This window comes from Balaenoptera physalus, assembly GCF_965194825.1.
Source record: "Balaenoptera physalus genome assembly, chromosome: 18".
In the NCBI taxonomy this organism is placed as follows: domain Eukaryota; kingdom Metazoa; phylum Chordata; class Mammalia; order Artiodactyla; family Balaenopteridae; genus Balaenoptera; species Balaenoptera physalus.
In genome coordinates, this window is record NC_138899.1 from 56,552,735 (window position 1) to 56,571,449 (window position 18,715).

General features: G+C 45.8%; 1 protein-coding gene across 1 annotated transcript; it reads left to right on the plus strand.

The window, feature by feature from the left end:
- The first annotated feature begins 1,747 nt into the window (after positions 1-1,747).
- On the plus strand, positions 1,748-15,554 carry RGCC (regulator of cell cycle). Its single transcript, XM_082435452.1, has 5 exons — positions 1,748-2,006; positions 2,552-2,737; positions 11,952-12,059; positions 13,821-13,883; positions 15,169-15,554. The coding sequence occupies exons 1-5, from the start codon at positions 1,958-1,960 to the stop codon at positions 15,174-15,176; spliced, it is 414 nt and encodes a 137-aa protein (XP_082291578.1). The 5' UTR covers positions 1,748-1,957; the 3' UTR covers positions 15,177-15,554.
- The last annotated feature ends 3,161 nt before the right edge of the window (positions 15,555-18,715 follow it).

The following is an 18,715-nucleotide window of genomic DNA, read 5'->3' on the forward strand; positions in this document are numbered from 1 at the left end:
GTGTGGTGAAGCCCAAAGTGGCTCTGAAACCATACAGACTTGCCTTCTTTTTTTTTTTTTATCATTTTTATTGGAGTATAATTGCTTTACAATGGTGTGTTAGTTTCTGCTGTATAACAAAGTGAATCAGCTATACATAAACATATATCCCCATATCTCTTCCCTCTTGCGTCTCCCTCCCACCCTCCCTATCCCACCGCTCTAGGTGGTCACAAAGCACCGAGCTGATCTCCCTGTGCTATGCGGCTGCTTCCCGCTAGCTATCTATTTTACATTTGGTAGTGTATATATGTCCATGCCACTCTCTCACTTCGACCAGCTTCACTTCCCCCTCCCCATGTCCTCAAGTCCATTCTCTACATCTGCGTCTTTGTTCTTGTCCTGCCCCTAGGTTCATCAGAACCATTTTTTTTTAAGATTCCATATATATGTGTTAGCGTACGGTATTTGTTTTTCTCTTTCTCACTTACTTCACTCTGTATGACAGACTCTAGGTCCATCCACCTCACTACAAATAACTCAATTTCGTTTCTTTTTATGGCTGAGTAATATTCCATTGTATATATGTGCCACATCTTCTTTATCCATTCATCTGTCGATGGACACTGAGGTTGCTTCCGTCAGACCTGCCTTTCCATCACTATGTGACTAGCTTATCACCTAGCCTCTCTGTGCCTCAGTTTCCTCCTGTGTAGAACAGAAGCAGTAGTTCTACCTCTCAGGGTTGCTGTGGGCCTGGAAATGGTGCACGCCAAGACCTGCCCTAGGAGGCCCTTGATAACCGCAGTAAGATGCCTCCTTTCCCTCTGAGACCGGTTTGAGGGTCAGAGACACTGGGAGCGCCGTCCAATAGGACTTGGAGCGAGGATGGCTGTTGAGCACTTGATATGTGTCTAGTGCAACTGAGGGACTGAAAATTTCACTTTATTCTATTTTAGTTGCTTTGCATTTAAGAAGCCACCTGTGGCAAGTGGCTACCGCATCGGGCAGCACAGTGTGCACGGCTTTCACGGTCAGGACTCGTCCCCTGCCAGGCGGCTGGGCGAGGTGGCTCAGTGTGGACACCGAGAGGCGCCGGGTTCGCACTCCATCTACGTAGTAATTTGTTCTCTTAACAAACTCCTCCCGAACAAAGTCGGGGCTGCCGTGAACACCCAGGACTGTAGTCAGGCTCTGGGGCTCGGGGATGGGAACAATTAAGGTTCGTCAACTCCTGGACTCCACCGACTTCTGTCCCTCTGGCCCCCTACCCTCTCTACTCCATCCGCCCACAATCCTCAAGTCCCTTGGGGGCAATGGGGAGGGGACACGCGGGAGACTCCCTCTGCGGCTCTTATATGGGTCTGGGTCTTCCACGGCTTGGCTTGGCTTTCGTCTACTTTATTCCTCACAACAAACCCAGGAGGCTCAGCATTTCCATTTCACAGATGATGAAACTGAGGCTCGTGGAGATTTAGCGCACAGGGTGGGAATCAGCTGAGCGCCAGCCCTAAACTCTTTGGGGCCCTGGTGTCGCCAAAGCTACTTTCGTGGGGCGCGTTGTCAGGGCGCGCGGGGAAAGAGGCGGGTAAATATTTGGGGCTGTAACCTGGGCTCCGGCGACTCCGCGTCACTGCGGTTCCCCAGCGGGCGCGTGGCGAGGGCGGTGCCTGGGGGACAGGGGCGTCCCTGGCGCGGCGGCAGGGACAGACCCGGCGGCCAGGCTCCCGTGGCCCCGCCCCGGCCCGCCCCCGCCCGCGGCTATAAGACCTCGGGACTGCGGGTGGCTGCGGGCGGGGAAAGATCTGGCGGGCGGACGGCGCAGGCAGCGGCGCGGCGGGAGCGCAGCCGGGCGAGGGGACAGGCAGAGCGGGACGAGGCCAGGAGAGGGGACGGGCGGCCTCAGCGGGAGCGTCTGCACGATCCCCGCGCCCAGACCTCGCAGGACCCCCCGACGCGCGCCGGGCCTAGCCCGCCCATGAAGCCGCCCGCCGCGCAGGGCAGCCCCGCGGCCGCCGCGGCCGCAGGTGAGTGGGGGTCTCCTTAAAGCCGGGCCTCGCGCGAAAGAAGCGGGATCCCGCGTCGTCTCGTTACATCCCTCCCCCAGCCTCACCGGCGGGACTCTGCCCCGGGGCGGGTTCAGCCTCCTCCCCACGCGGGGCTGCGGGTCCGAGCCCGACACGTCACGGGCGCATCCTGACTCAGTCCTCCCACCGCCACCCGGTTCACACGCGCCCCCGGGGGAGCGAACGCGGGGAAGAGTCCCCGACAGCGCGTGGGAAAGAGCTCGGCTGTGTCGCTCAGCTGCGTGACCTTTGGCTTGCAACTTCCCCGGGTCGAGGCTCAGTTTCTTTATCTCGAAAACGGGCACGACACCAAGGCGCACTTCAGGGGGTGGTGGAGAGTATTAAAAGATACCAGCGAGCAGCGGGCAGCGGCAGCCGGGCTGTCCCCGGGCCAGCGCGCCGTCAGCGTTAGCTAGCGATCCTCGGGAACGGTGCGGCCCCTGCCGGGCCCGGGCTGGGACGGCCGCCCCGCCCCACCCTCACCTGAGCCCGCTGTCCCTCCCCAGCCCCGGCCCTGGACTCGGCCGACGCGGGGGACCTGAGCGACGCGCTGTGCGAGTTTGATGCGGTGCTGGCCGACTTCGCGTCGCCCTTCCACGAGCGCCACTTCCACTACGAGGAGCACCTGGAGCGCATGAAGCGGCGGAGCAGCGCCAGCGTCAGCGACAGCAGCGGCTTCAGCGACTCGGAGAGTAAGTGTGGCCCCGCCGGGGAAGGTGCCGGAGCCCTGCGGACTCCCCGTACCCGGCCCGCGGAGGAGCGCTCTGGGCTCGGGGCTCAGTTTGCTTATCGGGGCCGGGCGGAGTTAGCCCCAAAGCTCAGCGCGGTCTCTAGGACTCCAGGCGTCTCCGGGGCTGCAGGCCCGGCGGGGGCAAGACCCCTGAGGATGGTCTCGGGAAGGCTCTTGGAGGGCAGGCTGGTCTACCTGCCGCCGGCAGGTGTCAGGAGGCAGGAGGGTCGAAGCGGCAGGACTCCTGGGACCCCAGCCAGGCCTTCCCGCGGCTCCCCGTCCTCCTCTCCTTCCCCCTTCTTTCCCCTCTCAGCGGTATCTTCAGAGGATGTGGAGCAAGTGCCACAGGCATGGGGTCGGGGCGCATGGGAGGGCACGATATGGACATATTTGTGAAACCAGGAAAGGTTTCATAAGCTCCCGTTCTTGAGATTTTTGAAACACTTCTTGCATTTTCTTCTGGCCCTGAGCTCCCAGACTTGTTGCTACACTGCCCGAAGTTTTGAAAGAATCCCTGGCACTGCTGAGTTCAAGTATTTAGAAAGTGTCCCTCATCCTTCAGGCAGGTCCATCACGTGGACGGCTGGCTCTGACTCCCCCCCCAGCTGGGGGTGGGCAGAGAGGAGATGGACCCAGAGCTGCTTTCTGGTGACTTTCCTCATAGTGCAGACTAGCCCCAGCGTCTCTCTGTCCTAAACAACCTTGTTAAAAAGAGAGACCATTTTTTCCAGGAACTCGAATGTCCTGTAAGGATTTTGGATACCTTTTTAGGCGTCAAATAGCAAATCGGGTGACTTTTCAGTATTATGTGACTGCTGTTTTACCCAACCTGGATTACTTACTATTTTTCAAAGTGAATTTTAAACATTTCTGGGTAATTCTTGAGGCTTCATTCCCTAGATGGGATACAAGCATGAATGTCACTCCCTTTGTTGTCCTTGACTCTGGAAATAAAAACAATGACCTTTCCTTGTGATTCCCTTCTTTTGAAATCTGAAGCTCCCCCTTGTTACAGGGCAAAGATATAGTCCTAGGCTTACACATGAGTTGTCCTTCTGAAAAGGAATAAAGGCCACTCGCCACCCAGTTCAGGCTTTGAGTCAGAAACTTGAGTTCCAGCTTGACTTTTCTTGGCAGCCCTGCCCAAGTGTTAGAAATAATTGCAGCTTTTGAGGTGAAAGGGGATGGAATCGTATGCTGTTAATTTTCCGTTCAGTATGTTTGGACTTCGTTGCTAATGACCAGACCGCTTATTTTCAATTTCAAAGAGAAGTCTAAAAAATTTTGAAATTTGTCTCAATGTCCGTAGCCAAACTTAAATATGTCTCCTTCTACTGGGGCATGGAGCAAGTTATTCATCAAGTACAAATTCTCTCCCCCGTGGGAAAGAAAGCTGGCACAGTCTGTCCAGTGCCGCTGTCTTGCAAAGAACAGCTCCTTTCTAAACCACAGCTGCATTTGGCTAGAATACGGTCTGAGCTCACCCATTCATGGGTGATTGCAACTCCCTCTGGGTAGGGTTTCAGATCTGGGATCTGTTTCAGAGGCCTCAAAGAAAAGGCACTCGAAACACATTCTTAACAGTTTTGGGGGAGATATTTGGAATAGTCTGTAGTTTTTCTTAGGGTATGTGTGTGTACTTTGTTTTCTGCTTTTGTTGTTAACTGTTAAACTAACCCTTAGTTTGGTGGTTAGAGAGGTAAATGGGAGGGTATAAAGAAGGCTCAGATGACATTAGTCTTTTCTATAAATGTGTAGTTTGGCCTCCACGAGGCAGGTTAGAAATAGTCCTGGCAGAAGCAGTGTGTATCTAAATAGTAATTTCTTAAGGACGCATAATATGTGTCTTAATTGCCGCTAAGAATGGATCACAGACATTTGTTATACTCATTTGTCTGTTTAATGCTTTTCTGTGGAAGAGAATATTTGAGAGACGCGGATCCTACTGAAATTTAGCCCACCAAAGGGGAGACACACCAGGATGATCGTAATAAGAGCAGCTCTCTCTCTTTTTTTTAATTTATTTTTTGGCTGCATTGGGTCTTCGTTGCTGCACGCAGGCTTTCTCTAGTTGCGGCGAGCGGGGTCTATTCTTCCTTGTGGTGCACGGGCTTCTCATTGTGGTGGCTTCTCTTATTGCGGAGCACGAGCTCTAGGCGCACAGGCTCAGTAGTTGCGGCACGCGGGCCCTAGAGTGCATGGGTTTCAGTAGTTGTGGTGCGTGGAAGAGCAGCTCTCTTTTGCCAAGCTTTTACTATGATTACTATTATTATTTATTAGCTCTAACCATTAATGATCTCTTTGCTTTGCTTTAAATGTATCTCCTATGATCTCTACTACAGTCCTGGAATGTAGGCACTGTTGTCTCCTTTTTTCTGACAAAATAGTGGAACCAGTTGGGCTGTCTCTCTCTCTAAGGCCTTGCTCTGTCACCATGGCTGGCTGGCTGGTATGTGAACCAGGTCCTCCGGGATAGACTTGAAGTCTCACTGGACCGGGATCATGTGCCTGTTTATCAATGGTGGTTGTGTTTGAAGGTGTCTCTTCAAGTCAGTGGTCACCTGGCCGGATCTGTGGAGCCCAGGCTGAGCTCTTTTAGGGCCCTGCATGAGGAGTGGGCCTCATTTTCTCTAGCTGTGAACTGGATAGGATGTTATTTAATGATGATGTTAGAAACATCCATAAGCTCATGATGAGGAAGAAAATATTTGCTCTGTTTGATGCTTTTAAGAAAATAATAAAACGCACATGCCACGCTATGTCACGTAGGTCAGAGACATTTGAGCCAGTGTCTTGTGTGAAAATGTTATGTATGAAGGTCTAAACCCTTGGGACCTTGGTTTTCACTCTACCTTTTACAACTCCATCTCTCTGAAGATGTACCTACTGCATTCCTGTTTTTTGAAGAACCCTTCCTTTTCTCTCAAAAAAAAAAAAAAGATGAGAAAGACAAATATTATATGATATCACTTATATGTGGAATCTAAAAACTAGTACAAATGAACTTATTTACAAAACAGAAACAGACTCAGACATAGAAAACAAACTTATGGTTACCAAAGGGGAACTGGAGAGAGGGATAAATTAGGAATATGGGATTAATAGATACATACTACTATATATAAAATAGATAAACAGCAAGGATTTATTATATAGCACAGGGAGCTATATTCAGTATCTTGTAATAATCTATAATGGAAAAGAATAAAAAAAGAATATATGTATGCATATATATATATCTGAATCACTTTGCTGTATACCTGAAACTATACAATATACTATACAATATAAACAATATTGTAAATCAACTACACTTCAATTAAAAAATATTTCGCTTGCTTGCATCCAAAGGAGAAAAAGTAGACATTCCTTCTTTCACCCAGAGAAGCAAGTTACTTAGATAGGAGAGAAGAACGGATATTTAATAAGGAAATACTCTTTCCTGTTTCCACTTACAGGGAATCCTCCTAAGACATGAAGAGGACCAAAATAGCAGTGGCAAGATAACTTCACATTAGGGGTGGCATTCAAATGGGGGTTGATGAAAATAGTTCCTTTTGTTTCTTTCTTCTAGATTTCGGTTCCAACAGGTAACACCAGGCAACACCAGGCACTTTCATGAGAGCAGTTTCAACTTCGGCAGTAAAAGGGCACAGTTAGGAGCTGGGGCAGTGAGTGAGGTTCACACGTGATCCGCAGAGGTGCTTCAGGCATTGTGAACATTTTTGGTTTGAACTTATTTTGAAAAATCTGTTGTTTTTTCAGTATTTTCAAAACTGTAAGCATACAGCATGACTTCCGAAATGTGTTTAATGACATTTTAACTCATCAGATACTAAATTTTAACCAATGTGTTAATTTATGATTCCACCAATTGATTTTATAAGAAGTTTCTAATATTAACTGGAACTTTAAAAGGTGATACGAACTTATATCTTTGACGGATTGGAGTTTCCTTTTTCCTTTGAGGGGGGAAGTGTTTTGCTACTTAACAGAAAACGTCTGAAGTCTACTCCGTATGTTGGGGCTATTATGATTTTGCAGGGCCATTGTAGGGAATGAGGAATTGGCTTCTTTAGCATGTGCAGGACCTAGAACGTCTGTATTTCTTTGCCTCGACTATTCTAGCTTGGCCCTGGGAGAGGGGACTGTATGGCCCTAGGGGTGGGGGGTGGGGCATGCATGACAGGTAGCCTGTTGGCTGATCTGGCCTAAGAGCCACTGAGACCAGAACTTGAACTTGTTCAAGGCGGGAGAGAGTGAGGAGTTAGGAGCCCTCAGGGTGTACCCATGTGTGTTAGGAATTCCAGGCAGGTGACAGGTGTCACTGGCTGACACCTGGAGGGGTATCTAGAGGGACTGAGCAGTCTCAGAAGGGAATCGGGGGCGATAGTGCTGAAACTGAGAAACGTTTTCTTATTTTATCCCACTTTCAGTGAGGCTGTTGGAATTTAGATTTTGAGGAGGAGATTCAACCCACCTCCCCCAATTCCCGCATACCATTCCCTGTGGCAAAAGGGAAACACGTCCAAGGCTTTCTTTTTCTCAGTTAATTACTATCGTTTGCTTGCCTGCAATGTGTGGGATTGTTCTATATTTACAGGAGCTCTGGGCCAGGGTTACTGTCTGTGGTTTCCCTTTCCTCTGGAGTAGCACACGCTGGTGCCAACACCAAATTACCTTTCTCCCCACCCCCAAAGGAAAAAAAGCACGTCTACCTTTTAAACAAGCCTCTGTTTTTGTAGCTGAGTTTCCCAAGCTCTGTTGGAGCTCCTGTAGTTAGATGTTTGCATATTTAATATGCTCACATTGCTTTTTTTTTTTTTAATGAAAGCTTCTTTATTTATTTATTTATTTATTTATGGCTGTGTTGGGTCTTCGTTTCTGTGCTAGGGCTTTCTCTAGTTGCGGCAAGTAGGGGCCACTCTTCATCGTGGTGTGCGGGCGTCTCACTATCGTGGCCTCTCATGTTGCGGAGCACAAGCTCCAGACGCGCAGGCTCAGTAGTTGTGGCTCACGGGCCCAGTTGCTCCGCAGCATGTGGGATCTTCCCAGACCAGGGTTCGAACCCGTGTCCCCTGCATTAGCAGGCAGACTCTCAACCACTGCGCCACCAGGGAAGCCCGCTCACATTGCTTCTGATGATGTCTTAGAAAACTTGGTCCCTGAATTCGAGGTTCCTGGCTTCAGCGCACCAAGTTGACTGGCCAAGGACATTTCTGATGGGGCTTTAGAGCCGATAGCGGTAGATGTTGTAAGGCCCTAAGATATCTAGTCTTGCCACCTGCCGCGGTTTCCCATATCATCACTGTTATGTGTCCCTTGAACCCCTGTTAACGGCAGCATCTAATACTGGGTGGGGCAAGAATACATTACTATGCTATCAGCCTGTGACACATTCCTGTCCTTTATCAGACTAATGAGCTGTTGTTTCTAGAACTCAAGAAATAGAGTTCTAGGGGAGTGAAAAGAACGGGAAGTCAGGCTTTGCTTCCCTTTTAATATACACCTAGCATGAAATCTTGTTCACTGTAAGTAAGTCCGTGGAATGAAATTTTATTGGATAAAGGGTAAAGAGAGGTCTAGAGCTTGGGGTACTTCCGTGTCTGTGGGTTTGTTCTTGGGAGGTTTGTTCTAGGGCACCTCTGAAGATAAATTTTCTCTTAGGAATTTATCTGAAGAAGTGGAAGGAGCCCGGGCCCAGAATCTTGAGTCTTCTTATTCCCTGTGGTGACCTTTCTTCTCCTGAGCGTGTCTTCCTCCATTTTGTCGGGAAAATAAAATAAAAGCAATGAAAACCAGAGGTATCACATGGAGCGCCTGGCTTACTGATTCCCCTTTCGCAAGAGAAGAAACTAAGGCTCAGAGATGAAGTGACTTGCACAGGGTCACACAGCTTTCACACGGCCTCGGTGCCACACATCTCTAGGGTGGCCGCTTCTGGGGCTGCTGCGGTTGTCCTGGTCATTGTTTTGGGGAATGACGTGTAGAGCAGTTATGAACACAGGGTGGAACTCAGCTGTGGGGAAGTTTGGCTCAGGGGTGCTGGGGGTTCATTTCCTTTTGATGGTTGAACACTTTGGAGCCTGGAGTCAGGTTGGGCCTGGATTGTGCACTGGAACTCATGGAAATAGAGAGGCATCAAGGTGTAGCAGTGAGCTGGTGTGTGAGATTGTGTGTGTGTGTGTGTGTGTGTATTGTAACTAGAATTTTTTTTCCCCTCCTTCACTGTGGGAGTAGCACAAGTTCATTATCAGTAAGAGGCAACTTCTGATTATTTGAACAGTGCATTTAATAGTTGGCAGCTGAATTTGTCAGTCAAATAACAGTTTGTCTATATATTTTCTGAGTTTGAGGAAAATACTTAGATCAAAAAGGCATATAAACACCAGGCTCTAAAGGGTAAGACGTAAGCCGTGGTGAGGTCTTAGTATACTATGACGCTACAGAGTCTCAAAACCAAGTGAATTACCTGAGTTTTTCATGAATTCTCACTGGATTCCTTTTTCCTACCATTTTGCAATGACCTTTTCCATGTCTAGGTCATTCCTTCCCCCCAGACTCAACAGCATTTGGTCAACCTGTGTGTGCGGCAAACACATTGTGTGTGTGTGTGTGTGTGTGTGTGTGTGTGTGTGTGTTTGCCCCCTCCCAAGGGATGAGTATACACGGACGTTAAATTGATGGAGAGTCAGGGCAGAACAGAGGTGAAGTCCCAAGTCAGGAGAAGGGCCTGCGGTGCAGGGTGTGGTGGTGAGACTGAGACCAGGGGTGCTGCCAGCGAGTCCCGGGTTCAGCACTCTGGGCCAGGGATGGGGCTGATGTTCTCAGGTGTCCTTTGGAGCCAAGGATAATGTCCCAGAGGCCTCATACTCCTTTCTCCTGGCTCACGAGTCTGGGCACGAGGCCTGCTTCCCCAGGGCCCTCTGTGGTTTTCCTGCCCCCTCAGTCTTACTTCATCTTTTCCCCACAAGTCTCTCGGGTTCTATTTGGGGCGATTCTCCTGCCTCTGACGTGGCGACAAGCAGTAACGAGACGCGGTAGGTCTGAGATGGGCGTGACCACTTTCCTGTGCGTAGGGAAAAGCCCTCCCCTTGAGAAAATCCGGACTGCTGCAGAGGGCGGCCCAGCTGACAAGCGAGCAGAAGGGCTTCCCACGTTGAGTTCCACTGAGTACAAGCGTCTTGAGAAATAGTAATAGAGGTGCCACCGAAAAAGTGTCCCAAGGGCAAGGAAACCAGGGGAAATAGGGCTGAGCTGGTTTCTTTTTTTTTTTTTTTAATATTTATTTATTTATTTGGCTGAGTTGGGTCTTAGTTGCGGCATGCTGGATCTTTCGTTGCGGCGCCCGGGCTCTTCGTTGTGGCTTGCGGGCCCTAGAGCGCACAGGTTTAGTTGTCCCATAGCGTGTGGGATCTTAGTTCCCCTACCAGGGATCGAACCTGCGTACCCTGCACTGGAAGGCGGATTCTTAAGCACTGGACCACCAGGGAAGTCCCTGAGTCTGTTTCTTTATCACAAGATGTCTCAGGCATGTTAAAGTGGGGTTATATCAGAGGACTGTCCAGGGGTGCTTGGTGTTTCTTAGAGTTCGTTGATCACGCAGTTCTTCTCAAAGGACCACTATTCTGGGAAATAATTTCTGGGGAAATGTAAGGGTAAGGTTTGGTGTTTCAGATCTCAGTAGGTGTTCATCATCAAAGCCTTGAAAAATGGTTGTCGTCCTTTTAGGTGACCCGGGCTGGACCTAAGAAGGAAGAATTGACTGTGAGGGTTGGGCATGTTTGGAAAACTGAACGTGATGGGTGTGTCGGCCAGGAAGACAAGATGGCTCTGGGGCCACCTGGTCAGGGGAGGGTGGGAGGCCCAGTAAGGAAGCCTCAGGAACTGCTCCAGGAACTTGGAGAAGTCTTGAGTGATGAAGAGGAATTCTCTTAGGACCAGAAACCTCTGCTTCTGAAAACCCTTTTTTATTCTGGCATGTCTTTTGTAACTTAGTCCTGTTCATTTTGAGTTAAGGGGACCAAAGAAAGATGGTTTTGCCTTTTCCTGAGCTGGAGGTGATTGGATAAAACTGAGCGAATCCCAAGGAGGACAGGGAGCCTGGCCAGTTCCTCATGGTTCAGCCACCCTCCCTCACCCGAACAGCCTTCTCAGAGCTCATCTCTGCTACAGCTGTGCCTGGCTTTGTGTTTTGTTTTAACTGGGAAGGCTGTTCCTTTGTGACCTCAGAGGCCACATCCTGCTTCCGCCACCGGGTCTGCCTTTGAGCCTTTGAGTTAGTGCAGCTCAGCCAGCAGTTCCTTTCTGTGTCACAGCCACACGGCTGGCTGGCCATGGGTTGGTTTCCTCCCCCTTGGCAGGACTTAGAGAAATAGAATCTCAGAACTTCAGAGCTGGAAGGGACTTTAAGGATTATTTAGTCCAGCTTCCCATTTTATGGATGGGTAAACTGAGGCCCGGAGACATTATCTTGCTCAAGGGCATCTGAATACTTAGTAGCTGGGCTGGTTTCCTTGACTCAGCTCAGCCCTGCTTCTGGGACCTTGCCTTGCTCTTGCTCTGGTCTTTGAGGGTATGACAATGGAGGCAGCAAATCACCCAAACTGTAATAGACAACCTCTGGGAGAAGAAATCTTTATCTTTGACCCTCTAGCTTATCCCCAGAATGTAGGAGCTCAGGAAAACCACAACAAAGACGCTCTCATGAGCAGGCAGGGAGGATTATTAAGTCATGGGATCCAACCTTGTCTTTGTATTTTAAGGGGTTCAGAGGGGAGAAGGGACATTTTTCAGGAAAGATGGTTCCTTATGTCTCAAATCCCAAGGGAAGCCCCTCACCCTCATCGGCCAAGCATTGGCTTAGCTGTCAGACACCCACTGGGCAGTGGGCTCCGGTTTGTCACAAAGGAGTCTGGTTTGGTCACGATGATCCTGTCACCCCCTTCTTTTTTTAGGGAAGCAAGGGCCTGTGGTGTGCCCAATTGGAGACACGCACTCACACACATACACAGGCACACCCTCCTGCCTCAAATCATCTGGGGGCATAAATATAAAATCTGGAAACCAACCTGTTTTCATTATAACTTTACTCCTTTTGGAGATAAACTGTTGGTTGGCAATAGACCATAAGACTGAAAATTGTTTCTAATGAGTTATGTTTTCTTTCCTGAAAGGTGCAGATTCACTTTATAGAAACAGCTTCAGCTTCAGTGATGAAAAACTGAATTCTCCAACAGACAGCACTCCAGCTCTGCTCTCTCCCGCTGTCCCTCCTCGGAAAGGTAAGTTCATTAGTTGGGTTGTGAGTGTTTTTGCTTCCTTCCTCCCTCCTCCGGCTCCTCAGCCTCTTCTTTCTTCCCCCTTCCCCCTAACCGATCTTTCCCAAATGTGATAGAGAAGACTAGTATCTTAGTATAGTAGAGCATGGAGTGGATTTTGTTATTTCTCAGGATTTTGATCAGCGTGAAAGTGAAATCAGATAACTGGGGGGCAGGAAACCAAATTCACAGGGAGAAAAGACATGTAGACTCTAGACTTTGCTTTCTCTCTTGTGGTGTCATCAAGACAGTGTCAAATGACAGTGCCCTCCCAAGACTGGTTGGTTCTGGAACATCAAACTCAGCAGTTAGGCTTTGCAGAAAGGTGGGTTCTTTTTCTTGCATTAACTCTTTAACTAATGCTTTCAGATGACCAATTTAGCAATTAAATGGGGTCATCGTTATGAAACAAGTAATGATCTAACATAATTCAAAATGGCAGCTCCATCCTGCCTCTACTGGGATATTAATAGGCCGAAAAGGTTTTTAAAGATGCATGAGCAGTTTCTTATACTTTGGAACTAGCAAAGTGTCTCCAGCCAGAGATCTGAATGTTCTTTTATATTGGGCAAGTGCCCTTTTGAAAACAAAAGCAGTTTTTTTCCCTTAAGAAACATTATACTTGCTGAAAATAGTTGCAGAATGCAATAAAAGTGGAACATAGTTAAAAAGAAATATGAAGATTCCATCATTTTCTCACTCTGGCATGAAGGCAGAATTTCCCCCTTTTTCAAAAGGACATTTTAAAATTCTCTTCTCAACAGAACAATGTTAGCAGTCACTGGGGACTCTGCCGTTGTCCAGCCCTTCGTCTGTAATGGATCTATTGAATTGAGAGAGACAGAACAGTCTAGAAAGTGGCTTAAAATGTGCCCAGATTTGTTACCTGATCCTCAAGAGGTAGGAATTAAAGAGGAGAAGAAAGCCCTAGTGGCAAATTGACTTTAAAAGCTAAGGACAATGAGCTATTTGTGGCCAGCGGGGGCTAATTAATTAAAATATCCAGTAGTGCGTTCAGACAGGGCATGAATGATGAACTCTAGAGGAAAAAAGTAAGATACACAGAAAGAAGTACATGTCTCAGGATACAGAGGGAACAAAATGATAATGAGGACTCGTTGCTCTGTGCTGGCACCTGGATGGGATGAGGTTCTCTAGACCCAGGAGCTTCCTGTCGCCTTCTCTGTACCATTTTGACACGGAACTGTAGTTCTTAGTTCATTTCATCCTGGAGGGACCATGAGGGCTGAAGCATTGCCCTGGAGTGATAGCATGAACAAAATTGCATCAGGGAAGAAGTTTAGCAGGAATTAGGGAATCTGGGTGTCCATTCCACACAATGCCGTGCTTCCCGAATATTTTGACTAACTCAAATCCTGCACAATCAAAAAGTTCAAACTTTTAATCTTCCTTCCCTGTCCCTGTCTCCCCGCATCTCCCAACTTTTAAGGTAGTGAAGGGAGATACTTCTTCCTGGTTGCTGGGATAGGGGTGGGGTATGGGGGGGTGATGAACTACAAAAACCAGAAAGAAACATTTAGGCTAATCTTCAGAACAAGTTTCTGAGTTGACTATAAGTAAACACTGGAGCAGCCACTTAGGGTTGGTACAGGACACGCTTTAATAAAGTCTCTGAAGAAAAAGAGATGGTTGCATAATTCTGGAAAAGTCGGAGTCATCAGCTGTCTTGGATATGGAAACTGAACCCCAACTCTTGTTTTTCAGCCAAACTAGGAGACACGAAAGAGCTAGAAGACTTTATTGCTGATCTCGACAGAACTTTAGCAAGTGAGTACATGCCTGGTAGTTAAAAAAAAAAAAAATCAAACAGAAAACCCAACCAGCACCTCTGATAAAGTGCTGTAATGTTTACCAGCTTGCCTGGGGCAGGAAGTTACATCATAAGGCTTCTTTAGGTTCAGAAACAGGACCCTAGTGGCTCAGAAAGAAATTCTGAGGGTAAGCTTACATTGAAGTAGACTGTGTGCCTTTCCAAACAGTGAGAACTGACCACCAGCAAACAATGGCATTTTGTTTGAGAAATGGAGAGTAAAGTAGTAGTTAGAGCAAGATTGGAGCCTTACCAGCATGGTGGCCTGCCAGGCTTTTCAGAAAAGAAATCAGCCTATTGACCATCAAGCATTATACTGACAAGCCAGGGGGTTCCATCTCAGGGGCCAGAGAAAATTTCACAAGTTAGATCAGGGGTTTGGTGAGGTCTGACTTCTAGAGGGTTGGGTCCCCAAAGAGAGAATTGGCTTGGGGAGACCCTGTAACCAAAGACCCACGCCAATTACTAAAAGACCTGGATTAAGTATGCAGTACCTTGTTTCCCACTGGCAGTTACACTAATGGCACCCCATTTTCTGTGACCAAAAATTTTGAGACCTGAGGATGTTAGATCATAACTGCTACGGGGGTGCCTAGAAGACGGGACCCTGAGAATCAATCCACCCAGTCTATTTCCAAAGAACAGGATTGCAAGAGCCAGAAGGGTCAGCTAGAGTTTCCCGGATGACAGTTTCAGCAACTCTACCCCTGGGGGGCCTTGTTCGGTCACAGAACAGGCCTGGAGAATTGCATCCTAGCCCCTTTCATTTTACAATGAAAGAGTTGATTTTCCTTAAGAAATATTTTATGCTATACTCTGCTAAATAGCTGGGTAGAATCTGAAAAAATAGATCCAAAGCTGGTTATTTAAAAAGAACTCTGTTCTTAAACATGGTTTCAGACAGACCTAAGTATTAGGTGGAAAGTTCTTGTGCAGTTTCTGTTTACTGGAAGATTTTGTTGCCCATTTTCTTATGTGCTGTACCATCCTCCATCAGAAGACTGTTCTGACAGAGATGATTGTAATTGCAGCACAGTTTGTAGTAGACCCATGTGACCTGCCTGTTGACTTCATGGAAATTGCAGCAGGCTGCCGGTCATACCAGTAAATCAGACATATACTACGTGGGAAGCCTGCCATTAAGTTTGGTGCTTTGATGCCTGTCTGAGAGATGTGCTCTGGCTCAGCATAGGAACTGTTGGCTTTCGTGAGTGGATCACCTTCTCTGTCTCCTGTTGACAGGTATGTGAAGCAAGAAGGTCTGGGTCCTTTCATCATAAGGCAGAAGCTTCAGAGAGCTCTGAGGACCTGATAAAATCAGCTACAGAATTTGCTGCTGGAGGGGCCAGAGATGCTACTCATCTACCACCAGGCCATTCTCATTCTCATCCTAAAAATGCCTTTGGGCTCATCTCTGGGCAAGTTAGAAATTGACTTTGTTTACCTGCTTGCAGAGTATTAGAACAGATGACTCATGCTAATGTTGTATTTCCTCTTAAAACATAGCTTTTCTGTAATTTAAAGTGCTTTTATGAAAATATTTGTAATTAATTATATATAGTTGGAGACAGTACTATGCTTTTCCCATTATAATATATTTTTGTATGCAAATAAAGTTTGAACTGGAAGTCTGTCTTTTGTAAGCTTTCCTTTTTTTTTTTTCTCTTGATTTCTTTCAATATATTTCCATCCAAATAGTATTCAAGTGGAAATAACACGTCGCTTGACTTCTAATATGGACCCTGGGCGCTGCCGCATTGCACTAGGCACTAGGATGGTAAACGAGAGAAAGTGTTACTTTGCAGTTCATTCGGCGCTCTAAAGGGAAATGCTGGCATATGATTGATGGGAAATTTTAATTTGAGGGTTGCAGTTTTAGTGAAAGTTGGGTTTCTCTTCTATCTCCATTCTCCTCATTTCTTAGCACCTTTTTAGGTGCCACGGGTTCTTTCCTTCAATTAGGGGAAATACCAGGTGTACTCAAAATCCAGGGCACGTTGGGGCAGCTGGAGGACTTATAGATGATGGTGCTCTCATAAAATCTGTGTGCTGAGGAAGATTTGATGTGCTGGCCTGGGTGCTCACGTCCAGGTGGCTTCAGTGGAGCCGGAGGGTCCAGATGCAAGGTCTCCCATAGAGTGGGCTTCGCTTGTAGAGGCCAGTGACCCCCCCACACCCCCCACCTGCCTTTTGTGGAGGATGGGGAGAGGCATACAAAACAGGAGAGTCCATACTTTTCTTAGCTATGCTTTTCTATCCTTAAAACATCTAAAATAACCAGACATTACTTTGATAATCAGAATCAAGTTATAAAAAAAACTCCAATCCTTATGTGCCTGTAGAACACAAATCCAAAGCATAAGTACTTATAATTTTATTTATATTTTCAAAAGCTAACTACTAATTGGATCTGTTTTTTAGGGCGTTGTGAAACTATTCAATAAAGTGCCTTTTCTTTAACCTTTTTCTTTTTTTTTTTTTTTTTTTTAACCTTTTTCTTTTCCCCAAATTTCTGGGAAAGCTTTTGGGTTGAACCCAAATATTTTCTTTATTTCTTTATTGAGATGTAATTCACATACCCAAACATTCATCATTTTGAAGTGTACATTTCGGTAGTTTTAATTAAAATAAATTAAAACAATTTTTTTGGCCACGCCATGTGGCTTGCAGGATCTTAGTTCCCTGAACCAGGGATTGAACCCGCACCCTTGGTAGTGAAAGTGTGGAGTCCTAACCACTGGACTGCCAGGGAATTCCCAATTCAGTAGTTTTGAGTAGCTATATTCACAGAGTTGTGCACGCATCACTATCTAATTCTCTGCCTCTATGGATTTGTCTATTCTGGGTATTTCTTATAAATGGAATCATACAACATGTGGTCTTTTGTATCTAGATTCTTTCCCTTTGCATACTGTTTTCAAGGTTCATCCATGTTGTATGTGAATCGTTACTTCATTCCTTTTTATGACTGAATAATAATCCACTGTATGGCTATACCATATTTTTTTTATCCTTTCCTTGGTTGAGGGACATTTGGGTTGTTTCTACTTTTTGGCTAACAAATATTGCTCTTATGAATATTCATGTATAAATTTTTGTGTGGATATATGTTTTAATTTCTCTTGGTATATAACTAGGAGTAGAATTTCTAGGCCATATGATAACCCTATGTTTAACTTTTTTGAGGAATTGTCAAACTTTTCCATAGCAGCTGCGCCATTTTACATTCCCACCAGCAATGTATGAGGGCTCCAATTTCTCCACGCCCTTGGCAACACTTGCTGTTGTTCATCTTTTTGAATATAACCATCCTAGTGGGTGTAAAGTGGTATCTTATTGCAGTTTTTTTTTTTCTTATTGCAGTTTTGATTTGCATTTTCCTGATGACTAATGATGTTGAACATCTATTTATGTGTTTATTGGCCATTTGTGTATCTTCTTTGGAGAAATGTCTATTCACAGCCTTTGCCCGTTTTTAAATAAGTTGTCTTTATTATTGTTGAGTTGTAGGAGTTTTCTATGTGTTCTGTATACAAGTTCTTTACCAGACACCTGATTTGAAAATATTTTCTTCTATTTTGTCAGTTGTCTTTTCACTTTTTTGTTAGCGTCCTTTGAAGCACTAACTTTTGATGAAGTCCAATTTATCTATTTCTCTTTTGCCACCTGTGCTTTTGGTGTCATATCTAACCATTGCCTAATTAAAGCTCAAGAAGAGTTACTCGTATATTTTCTTTTAAGAGTTCTATAAGATTATACAAATCTTACATTTAGGTATTTGGTCAACTTTGAATTAATTTTTGTATATGATGTGAGGTAGGAGTCCAACTCCATTCTTTTGCATGTTAATATCCAGTTGTCATATCAGTATATGTTGAAAAGACTATTTTTTCCCCCCATTGAATTGTACTGACACCCTTGTTGAAAATCAATTGACCCTATGTGTACGGGTTTACTTCTGGACTCTTAATTCTGTTGCAGGGATTTATATGTCTATCCTTATTCCTGTACCACACAGTCTTGATAACTATAGCTTTGCAGTAAGTTTTGAAATCAGAAAGTGTGAGTCCTTCACCTTTGTTCTCTGCACAATTATATTGGCTGTTCTGAATTCCGTGCATTTTCAGAAAAATTTTAGGATGAGTTTGCCAATTTCTGCAATAAAGGCAGTGGGATTTTCATAGAAATTGTGTCAAATCTATGTATCAGTTTGGGAAGTATTGCCATCTTAGCAACATTATGTCTTCCTTCCAATTCATGAACATGAAATGTCCTTCAGTTTATTTATATCTTCTTAATTTCTTTCAACTATGTTTTGTAGTTTTCAGTGTATAACTCTTGCACTTCCTTTGTCAAATTTATTTCTAAGCATTCTTTTTGATACTATTGTAAAAGGAATTGTTTTCTTAATTTTATTTTCAGATTGTTCCTTGCTAGTGTACAGAAATACACTTGATTTTTGTATATTGATTTTGTATCCTGCAACCTTCCTATACTTATTTATTAGTTCTAATAGGGTTTTGCGTGTGTGTGTGTGTGGTGGGGGCCAATTCTATATACAAAATCATACCGTTTGCAAATGGGAATAGTTTTACTTCTTCCTTTCCAATCTGAATGCCTTTTAAATTCTTTTTGTTGCGTCATTGCCCTGGCTAGAACTTCCAGTACAATACTGAAAAGAAGTGGTGAGAGGGCACATCTTATTTCTGATCTTAGAGGAAAAGCTATCAGTCTTTCACCACTAAGTACGATGTGGGAATATTATCTTTTTTCATCAAATGAGCCCTTG

What these genes read in the sequence shown, in the direction of transcription:
- RGCC (XM_082435452.1), top strand. Translation starts at nt 1,958, where the DNA reads ATGAAGCCGCCCGCCGCGCAGGGCAGCCCCGCGGCCGCCGCGGCCGCA. An exon ending in CGCGGCCGCCGCGGCCGCAG is followed by an intron (nt 2,007 to 2,551) that starts GTGAGTGGGGGT and finishes GTCCCTCCCCAG; the next exon opens with CCCCGGCCCTGGACTCGGCC. An exon ending in CGGCTTCAGCGACTCGGAGA is followed by an intron (nt 2,738 to 11,951) that starts GTAAGTGTGGCC and finishes CTTTCCTGAAAG; the next exon opens with GTGCAGATTCACTTTATAGA.